This window comes from Gopherus evgoodei, chromosome 23 (genome assembly GCF_007399415.2).
Source record: "Gopherus evgoodei ecotype Sinaloan lineage chromosome 23, rGopEvg1_v1.p, whole genome shotgun sequence".
Lineage (NCBI taxonomy): Eukaryota > Metazoa > Chordata > Testudines > Testudinidae > Gopherus > Gopherus evgoodei.
The window spans coordinates 5,387,566-5,398,453 of NC_044344.1; the positions used below are offsets into that span (position 1 = coordinate 5,387,566).

Consider the following 10,888-nt stretch of genomic DNA (forward strand, 5'->3'; position numbering starts at 1 on the left):
GGCGGGAGAAATTGCTCAGAAACTGGAGTCGTTGGAAAGTGTCCTCCTACCTCCATCCCTCCCCCTCCACACACACAGCTGCCCCTGCTATACTCTGTTAACATCTCCTGGAAGCGAGAGAAGGATCTTCTTAAAGGAGGCAGCGTCATTGTCAGCTCATCCTTGGGAATGGGAAGGTGGGAATTGCTCCATTCTGAGCCTGCCAGACGAAGCCAGGAAGTGCACCAAACTGGCCCCTTTGAATTCTCGTTCCGAGAGGCCTTCAGGCTGGATCATGGCTCGGGGGGTCGGTAAGAAATAGTTCAGCGTCTGGGACAGGAGGGAAGGAACTACAGTTAAAATTACCCAGTCTGTTTTGGCTGTGTCTACTGTAGGTGGCTTAGCATCCCAAGATGCTACTTTTAATCTCTCTAACAACCCTAGAGACTCTAAATTCCACCATGCTCTGCCCCCCAGCATGGGGAAGCAATAAGGAGAAACAACAGCCTGCACTGTTACATTCCAGCCTTTATTAGGGAAGTCAGGAAGAGAGGAAGGATTATTTTATTTACAAGAAATAGAGTATTTATGGGAACTTTCTTTACGGGGGGAAGGGAAAATGTCCTGCCCCCAGTTAAATTCTTACACCTACAGCGAGCAGAGAAATTGTCAGTTGAGCCACGCCATGAGTCTTCGCATGAGAGCAGACCTTGCTGGATGGGAGGGAGACTGAATCCCGCCCCCCTCCAACTCCAAAGACTTAAGGCTCTGGGTTTATCTACAGGCTCAGCTGGTAAACAGTCTGGTAAGAACTGTTTCAAAGCAGAAGTTCCCTTGCTCTTGCCAGAGTGTCCAGTGCCGTGACTGCAGCTTGGGCCCCATTGCACTGCCGGCACTATCCCTCTTCCAGTCTGATGCGCTGGGAGAAGCGCTTGCCCAGAGGCAGGGGAGAGGGCTGCAGGGTTAATGTTCAGCGTCGCAGAGCTGGGATTCCAGAATGGAGCTGACAAGTTTTGAAAGAGGACAAAGATTTCCCATGGGTGAGTGCGGCATCCCCTGTGGGATCAGTCCTCCCTCCTCAGGGACTCGTTAGAACGGAACGTCAGAACTATGGCGGCAGAATGCACCTGCCAGCTCTCTTCTCCCCCAGTGACCCCTCCCCAGGAATGCACGCACTGAGGTCTGCATGCTAGGACTGACTGCCCCAGGATGGCTACACAGCAGGTGCTTCAGGCCCCGCAGGGCACGTACTAAGTGCACGAGAGCTCAAGCTGCACCACTGCTGCCCCCGTAAAGTCTGCCAGGAGGGGCGCATTATCTCCACCGCGCTCACCCTCAGGGTAGCTGTGTGGGAGGGGACCTGGGCCACCAGCACCCCAGCGTCTGTTGGAGTGGGGGCGACACGGATCCTCTGAGGAACGTTTTCAGAGCTGGTTCGCTGTTGGACGTTTGGGAGGCTCTGGCCCAGGCACCGTCTACTCCATCTTGATGATCATTTTCTTGACCGCCCTTCGAGAGGTGCCACACTTGCTGTTGATCACGGCGTTGAAGTTGCAGCTCTTGCCGCACACTTTGGTGACGTACTCTGGAGGAGGGTGGGGAGGGCAGAGAAGTGGAGCAAAAAACCAGAGTCGTTCTGGCTTTTTATGAATCCACTGAGATGAATCCTGCCAGCTCCCATCATGCAAAACCCCTAAGATCCTGCAGCAAGTAGGACCAAGACAAGGACAGCAGGCTCTCATCTCAGAGGTGCTACTAACTTGCTGTGCAGCCTAGGGCATCACCTATCCAATCTGATCTTGCATTTAGCACGGCGGTCTCTTCACCCTCTGTGTCTGAATCCTTTGCTGCCAAACTGGGTGGTAATCCCTACGTCATAGGAACTGCGCAAGGACGGCTGATTAACTAGATCAGAAATGCTAGTGAGTTGAAGGCTTGTAAAGCGCAGGGGGACCTGACTGGGGATCTGGGCTGCTGTGGCTTGTGGGTGCCCAATCTGAGACTCCTTGATGGGGTTTTCAGAAAGCACTTAGCACCGGCACTCCTGAAAATCAGGACCCTTTAAGGTGCCACGAGTGGACCCTTTCTGGAAACCTTGGCCTGCATCTGCTGTTAGAATTGTTCCGGCGTCTCCGCCTGTCCAACCCAGGCACACAGCTTGGGGTATTAAAGCTAACCCTCTCTTTCGCACTACTAATGCTGGGTGGTTACGTTTTGGAATTCGCTGGGCCGGGCCCAATGGCTCTTTTGGCAGTAACAATGCTGCTGTGTTTTGGGGTCATGCACTACAGCAGAAGGGGGAGTTGTACCAGCACAGATGAGGGTACGGATAAAATATATTCCCAAATAGCAGATTGGATGGTTCGAGGGGCTGGGAATGGGCTCTGAGCTTTTCTTTAAGTCCCCAGTTCAAATCAAGCCCAGCTCGCCAGGGACTGAAAATCAGCATCTCCCTAGGGTGGGGCATGGTCAAAGTGAAAGGAGTGGGGCGGCTCGGTCCTTTTGCCAGTAGACAGCAAGTCCCGATCCCCAGCAGCCGTCACCACCCTGGCACTAACTGGCCAGCTCTGGCAGTCTCAGCAAGGGAGCTGAGAACTGAACCAGGCATGCAGACGGGAAAGGCTGCCTGAGGAAAACCCCAAGCAGGCCTCAGCCCCGTTGGCTTTGCTGTGGGACGGACGCTCGAAGTGCCCCTGCCGGTGCTATCCGCCGGCTCTGTGGATTCAGTCTCAGGCAGTCCGACTTCGCACCAAACAGAACCCCTCGTGCTGGGCAAGGACAATGGAGGAGGTGAGCAGAAGGAACCTGTCGGCCAGGATCAAACAGCGTCATCCTGTCCGGTCTGCGAGGGATTGACACCATGTGCGCTCTCCACCCTCCGCATTGTCGGGAGCCCCAGCCTCGCCCCATCTCCCTCCACAAAGCCCCCTGCCCACCCCCCCTACCTTTGATAGCATTTACCACTGCAACCGGCAGGCGGATGGGTTTCTCCATGGTCGTGTTGTTGTGGGCGATGCGCTGGCCAGTGGCCGAAGACCTGGCGAGCGTCTCCCGGGAGAAGAAGTAATCCAGCAGGCGCCTGGTCATCAGCTTGGGCTTGTCGGTGGAAACCTGCGAGAGGTCGTCCAGCTGGTGGTGGGTGATGTAGACCCCCGAGTTGGGAATAAGCTCCAGCTTGGGCCTCCCATTCTCCTATGGCAAAGGGAGAGAAACCCCTCGTCTTTCTGCCCTTTGTGGGTGCCTGGAGTCTGGGGAGACTCAGGCAGACCTTACCGTGCAGGCTAAACAAGCGCCAGACAATGGGCTAACCCCCGCTGTCCTCTCTCAGGCCCAATCCCGTTGATCTCAGCCCTCATTTTACAGATGGGGAAAGCGAGGCACTGAAAGACTGCGTAACTTGCCTTGGCTCACATAGCACGTTAGTGGCAGAGCTGGGAACATAACCCAGGAGTCCTGACTCATCTCCTGCTCCAACCACTAGACTACACTCCATCCTACAGCAGGATTAGAACCCAGGATTCTTGCCCCCTGCTCTAGTCACTCGACTGCACTCCTGCCTTTCAACTGGAATTTAAGTAAGGGCCTACTTTAAAATAGGGCAGGAAGGTGTTCGTCCGAGAGCAGCGGCCACACACAGCGCTCCAAGTTGAGTCCTGCCTATCGCTCCAGATACTATAGGGCAAACCTGCACCCTGTTGGTCTTGGGAGAGATGCCAGAGCTTGGATAACACCCCCGGAGCCAGCAATAGGAGTCTCCCCTCTCTCACTCAGCCAGGAGAGGCTTAATGCCCCATTTCCGCAGTCCTCAGGAATCCAGGCACCTTTTAAGGCTGGAGCAGCTGCCTGTTTGGGCTTGGTTCCTCTGCCCAGCATGGCTGGGGGGGCAAGCGCGGGCCCAGGGAATCACAGAAGCCTGAGCTTGGCATGCGCTGGCTGATCGGTAAAAGGAAGAACCGAGGTGCGTCTGTTGCTGATTTAGGAACACCCTGTCGCAGCCATTTCCCCAACCCGTTCAGAGTGTGTCTGGGCCCCTCTTAAGAGAGCTGGAAGTGGTATGGGTGGGGCAGAATATCTGGCTTTGGAGCCTTTGATCCAAACAAAGAGGGAGGGGATCTCAGAGCAGGGCTCAGTCAGCTTTCCTAGGGACGCTGGGAAGTAGCCGTGGTCCCTCCACGTTCAGCCTCTGCCCGGACAAGTGTGGGACTGAGGTGTCCACCTGTCCTGCTGGAAGGGTAGGGAGGGTCCTGGCTCCAAGGAGAAAAGATAATGCTCAATCCTCCCTCTCCCCCCGAGGCATATGCGCCATCCCCTATTATGGCTACTGCCCTCCTGGGGTCCCATTAGGCAGCATCCCCAGGCATTCAATGAGCAATGGGCAACATAGGAACCGATCGCGGAACACCCACCTCCACGGGTGACGCCCACACCGGGGTGCCATCGGGCAGCGTATCTTGTATGTTCTCCTCCCATAAGCAGGTGGCTTCGCTGAGCGTGACGGGGCTCCCCGAGCCGTCCTCTGTGCTCAGCCAGGGTGGGAAGCCGCTTGGGACCCCAGCTCGCGTCCTCCAGACCGGGGGGCTTTTTGGGACTTCAGCTGGGGTGCACCTCTGCTCCCCCACCGTGAGAGAGGTGAATGGCTGGAGACCATTGGCCTGCAATAGGAGCGAATGCGTGGGGATGCCACAGACAGGGATGTGTGGTGGAAAAACTAAGTGATAAATGAGCTACCCTTTTCTGCCTCCACCCCTCCCTGCTTCCCAGGAGGCCCTCCGTAAGCTCTGGCCCAACCTGCTTTCAGTTCTCGGCTCCTCAACACCAGAAAGAAACTGGAGAGTGTTCAGAGAAGAGCAGGGTCCTGGCTGGAGAAACTGAGCTAAGTTGGTGAGGCTTGGCTAAACAGGAGGACATGATCAGAGGCTATGGAGGGAGGAAACACCAAGGGGGTGCCCAGGAGACTCTGCTTGCCCCTGCAATGATACAACGGGGTTTAACTGGGATATGGGGGCGGGGGGTGAAGAATGACAGCAGAGGGTGAGGGATCCTCTCCCCAGGAGCAAAACCCCCCCATTGCCTGGAATAGTTAAAATTACACTGGGCCAACCCTTAGAAAATGTTCTCCAGGGCCGTGAGGCTGCGCAGATGGGCTCAAATGGGGTTTCTTCATCTCCAGCCTCTCTGATTCGTACGCACCCAGGGAAGCCTTTTGCCTCCAAGGTGCTGGTAGCTACTGCTTGGACAAAGGGAGACACTGGGGCACCCACCTGCAATGCTGCGTTGCTCTCCAGCAGACCCACCAGGCCTTTCAGGAACTGGATGTTGCTCTTGTTGATGTCTGGGGAGAGACACACGCACAGAGATGGAGCTGAACATCGCAGAGGAATTCCATCCCTGGACAGACCTCAGGTGGAGCTGGGGCACACGCGAGTCCCAGACATGCACAAAGAACGAGTCCTTCCCTAGCCATCCAGCTGCTCACCTTATGCCCACTTGCCCACAGCTCAGACAGGTGCGTGTCCCTTTGATCCCAGCCCAGGAGCCTCTCTACAGACCTGGCGTCCATGCAGCTGCCCAGATGGCTGGCCGTGCTCTTCTCTCTAGGCAGCACCGCTAGAGTTCCAGCCACCACACTCGAGCTGGAGGCAGGACCCCATGGAACCCCCAGCCAGGCGCAGGGGGAGGCCAGAGTCTGCTGCCAAGCCCAGATTGTCTCTCACGGGTATTCCCAGCTCTAACCTAGGGACATGGGGTTTGCCCAGCCAGATCACACTATTGGTCTATCAGGCTGAGCTGCTGCCTCTAGCTGGGGCCAAGGCCTGATACCTTGGGATAAGGTGATGCCCCCACTGCACACGCTCTAATGCCTCTAGCCAGCTGGGCACCATTTTAAGGGGGGAATGGAGAGACCAGCTGAGGCCTTGGAGCCTGAGAGCGGGTTTACACCATCAGAGCTGGCATAGCTGCAAACTGCCTCCATGATGCTAAGGCAGGAAAGGAAGGAGGATTCGGTTACCAACACCGCTGGTTCCGGACCCCAGCACCGTCCTGCCCACCGATGCCCCTGCCCCGTTCCTGCTGGAGAGGAGGTCGTTCTGCTCCTCTAGGTTCCGGAGCTGGCTCTTCAGCTGCTGATTCTCCAGCTCCAGCTCCTTGATCCTCCTCTCCTGCCACATGGCGGCCTCTTCCCGAGAGGCGAGGAGATTCCGCAGCTCGGACATCTGCAGCTCCAGCTCCTTGACCAGCTCAGCATATAGACCTGTCACCTTGCTCACTCGGTTGCTAATGCTGCTGCCTCCTGAGGGAACTCGGCTACTCCATGGGCAGCCGTCCTCGAGTCCGTTATTCAGGGATGGAGACTCCAGCTGCTCTGTGCTGGGCCTGTAGAGCACTGAGGCCCCAGAATGCGCAGCTCTGGGATTGTCCAAAGTCCTGGTGTGTGGCAGCCCGTCCTGGGGACGTCTCCTGTGGAGATCCAGGCTATTGCTCTGAAGGACATGTCCAAAGGGGGACGGGCCCTGGGGCTGTGGCCCGCTCAGCGCACGAGGGAAGTGAGAGACAAGGCTGGGACTGGCCTGGGGTCCGTTGGAGAGCCTGGGTCTTTTCCGGTTCTTGATCTCCTCTTCCACACACAGCAGAGAGTGGCTGGGCCTCCCAAGGCTGCTCAGGGCTCCATGAGGTTGGGTGCTGGAAGCAGACAAAAGCCAAGAAGAAGCAAGTATAATTAAATCACATCTTTCCTCCCTTTACTGTCTCCAAATACTGTACAAACTGTGTGTATGCACATATAGCAAGCAGATCACCCACCAGTGAAATGCAGTCACTTCCGGGGTGGTATGTGGCAGCTGTTTAACAGCAATTTATGGGAGGAAGTGAAGGAGAATGTTATATCCACTTGATATTCCAGGGGGAATTTCTGGAGGTAGATTGGAACTGTTGGAACTCCACCACTGGGCAGCCTACTGGGGCTAATTCTTGTGAAAAGTTCCAGAGGATCTTTAATGGCCACAAGCCTTCAGGATTGTGGCTTTCAGTGTAATTCAAAAGACAGTATATTCAAAGACCCTCTGATTTCAGTGAGCATTGCAGGGGCCTCCCACATCTGCAGCTCAAACCTAAATTGCTGCTAAGCACCTCCTGGCATGGTGCCGAATCACCAGCACTGGGGTGGTCTGTGAAAGTCTCCTGGACAAAGACTAGGCTCTGCTTAGCTTGTGAGATCAGACAGGTCCTAGTGACAAAGAGAGCTCTTCCATTACCCCCCCATGCCCCCCATAGCTAACGCTATTGTATTCACTCTATCTAGGGCAGGGGTCGGCAACCTTTCAGAAGTGGTGTGCCAAGTCTTCATTTATTCATTCTAATTTAAGGTTTCGTGTGCCAGTAATACACGTTAATGTTTTTAGAAGGTCTCTTTCTATAAGTCTATAATATATAACTAAACTGTTGTTGTATGTAAAGTAAATAAAGTTTTAAAAATGTTTAAGAGGCTTCATTTAAAATTTAATTAAAATGCAGAGCCTCCGGGACTGGTGGCCAGGACCCAGGTAGTGAGTGTGCCACTGAAAATCAACTTGTGTGCCACCTTCGGCACCCGTGCCATAGGTTGCCTACCCCTGATCTAGGGACTTAGATGGCCCTCCCCATGCAGCATCAGAGCACCTCACCCTTATTAATGGACTCAGATTCCAAGGCCAGAAGGGATCAATGTGATCATCTAGTCTGACCTCCTGCACACCACAGGCCAGAGACTCCCCAAACAATTCCCAGGGCAGATCTTCTAGAACAACGCATCCTATCTTGTTTTAACATTGCCAGTGATGGAGACTCCACCATGACCGTTGGTAAATTATTCTAATGGTTAATGATTCTCACTATTAAAAATTTACACCTTATTTCCACTCTGAATGGGTCTAGCTTCATGGGAGCGTGTTAGACCTTTCTCCGCTAGAGTGAAGAGCTTGTTATTATATATCTGTTCCCCATGTAGGTACTTACAGATCAAATCACCCCTTAACCCTCTCTTTGTGTCTATCACTACAAGGCATTTTCTAATCCTTTCCTCCTACTTGTGGCTCTTCTCTGACCCTTCTCCAATTCATCTTCAGTTGTGGACACCAGAACTGGACTGTATCCTCAACACACACCTGGGATATGGGGGAACTATTATCCCATATCCCACCTTACGGGCAGGGAATTAAGGCACGGAATGGAATAAGCAGCCTAGAGAGTCTGCAGCAGAGATGGGTGTAGCACCCAAGTCCAGCACCCTATCTGCTATGCTCACACGCGGTTCTAAATTGTAGCTGCTGCTTCTGGGGCTCTGCAGAGTCATTCTCTAGGAATTGGGACCTAATAAGTGGGACCAGAGGGCTACAGGGAATGGGAGCTGGGGCCTTTTCCCTATCAGGGACTGTTCAGATCGAGCCCAGTGACTGCCAGCTATTACCATCTTCAAGGGATTGTAAGAAACAAGTTTGAGGGTCACAATCCAGTTCCTGCTGGGCTGGTGTCCCATAACAGCAGCAACCATTAAAGCTGGAGGTGTCAAGGAGGGGAAGAAGTAGCTTGTCCAAGGTCACCCATCAAGCCAGGAATCAAAGCCAGGTCTGCTGAATTCCAGTCCAGTGCTCTAACCTCTAAGCCACACTGCCTTCTGCAAAAAGTCACTTCAGGCCCCCACTACTGTGCCTTCTCACCAGTTCTCAGTGGGTCCAGCTGGGTGAATCTGTTGTGGCATGCCCTCCCTCATACCTGGTACATTCTGGGGGGGCGTGTCCTCGGGACTCCTGGAGCTCCAGCTCCTGGGGCTGCTGGAAGTCAGGGCTGCAGAGAACAGCACCTTCCAGCCCAGGCTCAGGCAGTTGGTACAGTGGGTGATCGTCCAGCTGCTTGCCATCTCCCATCCCTTGCTCCATGGCCTGGAGGTGGCTCTGCAGAGCCTGCAGGTCAGTGACACGACCAGACATTGGCTCTCATAGTCACACCTTCCAGCCTCAATGAAACATAGTGGAGGAGAGGGAGGAAAATTCAACCTGCTGGAGAGAGAAGGGGGAGAGAGATGGGAAGAGACACCAGCAGGAAAAAAGAAATGGAAAAGGATTGTATACAAAGACCAGTTTTGATCTGACACTGTCCTAACACCCTCACCACTGGTCCAGTTGATCCAGCCCCCAACTTCTACCCTCAGCACTCACACACACATTTTCTTGGTTTAGGATTAGTTTAGCTTTCCATCCTTCTCTCTGATTAGCCCCATCACCCTCTCCTCTGATCTGGTTCCCTCATCTGCCTCCCCTCTCTCTGATGCACATGTCTGGCTCCTTGTCCCACATGTGATTCCCCAAACCCTCTCTAAAAACAGCCCTTTTCCTATTTTGACACCTGTTTCTCCCTCATCCTGTTCCTGTCTGGCCCTGCACTGCTTTCTGTTCCCTTCTCCTCCTCCTCCCTTACTACCCCTGTCCTGATCACCCACTTTGGTCCCTCTTTGCCCTCTGTCTGACCTCCTCCCTTTCTTGTAACCTTATAGAATCACAGGACTGGAAGGGACCTTGAGAGGTCATCCAGTGCAGTCCCCTGCACTCCAGGCAGGACTAAGTATTACTTAGATCATCCCTGACAGGTGTTTTTCCAACCTGCTCTTCAAAATCCCCAATGATGGAGATTCCACAACCTCCTCAGGCAATTTATTCCAGTGCTTAACCACCCTGACAGGAAGTTTTTCCTAATGTCCAACCTAAACCTCCCTTGCTGCAATTTAAGCCCATTGCTTCTTGTCCTGTCCCCAGAGGCCAAGAAGAACACTTTTTCTCCCTCCTCCTTGTAACAACCCTTCATGTACTTGAACCTGTCTAGTCCTGTCTCTTTTCAGCTCTTTTTCCTGCTTTCTTTCCTTGTCCTCTGTTTAATTTCCCCCCACTCATGACATCTGTCTGATCCCCATCCTCTTCTCCTTGCCCTGACTGAACCCACTTGTCTCCTGTCTGGAGCCTTGTCTGTCCCCCCACTTCCTCCTCCTCTCTGTTTTCCCCACGTCCCCTGTCTACCCCTACCCTCTGTCTATTCCCCCACATGTCCCCTGTCTGCCCCCTCCCCCTTGCTCCTCCTCTGTTTTCCCCACATGTCCCCTGTCCCCCCTTCCTCCTCTTCTCTGTCTATTCCCCCACATGTCCCCTGTCTGCCCCCTCCCTCCTTGCTCCTGTCTGTCCCCCCTTCCTCCTCCTCTCTGTTTTCCCCACATGTCCCCTGTCTGCCCCCTTCCCTCCTTGCTCCTGTCTGTCCCCCCTTCCTCCTCTTCTCTGTTTTCCCCACATGTCCCCTGTCTGCCCCCTCCCTCCTTGCTTCTGTCTGTCCCCCCCTCCCTCCTCCTCTGTTTTCCCCCACATGTCCCCTGTCTGCCCCTTCCCTCTGTCTATTCCCCCATATGTCCCGTCTGCCCCCTCCCTCCTTGCTCCTGTCTGTCCCCCCTTCCTCCTCTTCTCTGTTTTCCCCACATGTCCCCTGTCTGCCCCCTCCCTCCTTGCTTCTGTCTGTCCCCCCCTTCCTCCTCCTCTGTTTTCCCCACATGTCCCCTGTCTGCCCCTTCCCTCTGTCTATTCCCCCATATGTCCCCTGTCTGCCCCCTCCCTCCTTGCTCCTGTCTGTCCCCCCCCACGTCCCCTTCCCTCTGTTTCCTCCATGTGCCCCCTGTATGGACCCTCCCTTTCGTCCCCCACCCCCTGTTATCCACCCCCATCCTTCCCTCCCCCCGGGACACTGTACCTTTAACAGCCCCTCCATGTGCCTGTTTACAGCCCTGACACCATTTCCTGGTCCCCGAGTCCCGCCCCTGCCGCTTGCCCACTGGCTGAAGTCTGGCCCTGTCTCCCGCTGATTGGAGACCAGGGATCGGTTCCCTATTGGCTGCTGGGAC

General features: G+C 54.6%; 1 protein-coding gene across 7 annotated transcripts; it reads right to left on the reverse strand.

Annotated features, from left to right (window-relative positions):
• Positions 1-489: 489 nt before the first annotated feature.
• LOC115638906 lies at positions 490-10,816 on the reverse strand. Of its 7 annotated transcripts, none has more exons than XM_030540978.1 (7): positions 10,738-10,816; positions 8,728-9,011; positions 5,990-6,660; positions 5,241-5,311; positions 4,386-4,631; positions 2,941-3,171; positions 490-1,564 (listed from the first exon to the last, which is right to left on the reverse strand). In XM_030540978.1, the coding sequence occupies exons 2-7, from the start codon at positions 8,940-8,942 to the stop codon at positions 1,517-1,519; spliced, it is 1,482 nt and encodes a 493-aa protein (XP_030396838.1). In that variant the 5' UTR covers positions 8,943-9,011; positions 10,738-10,816; the 3' UTR covers positions 490-1,516. The 7 variants fall into 7 exon arrangements, with proteins under 7 accessions (XP_030396838.1, XP_030396832.1, XP_030396833.1 ...); XM_030540972.1 differs by having other exon boundaries at positions 2,925-3,171; XM_030540973.1 differs by having other exon boundaries at positions 2,925-3,171; positions 8,728-9,008; positions 10,738-10,809.
• Between the last annotated feature and the right edge of the window lie 72 nt (positions 10,817-10,888).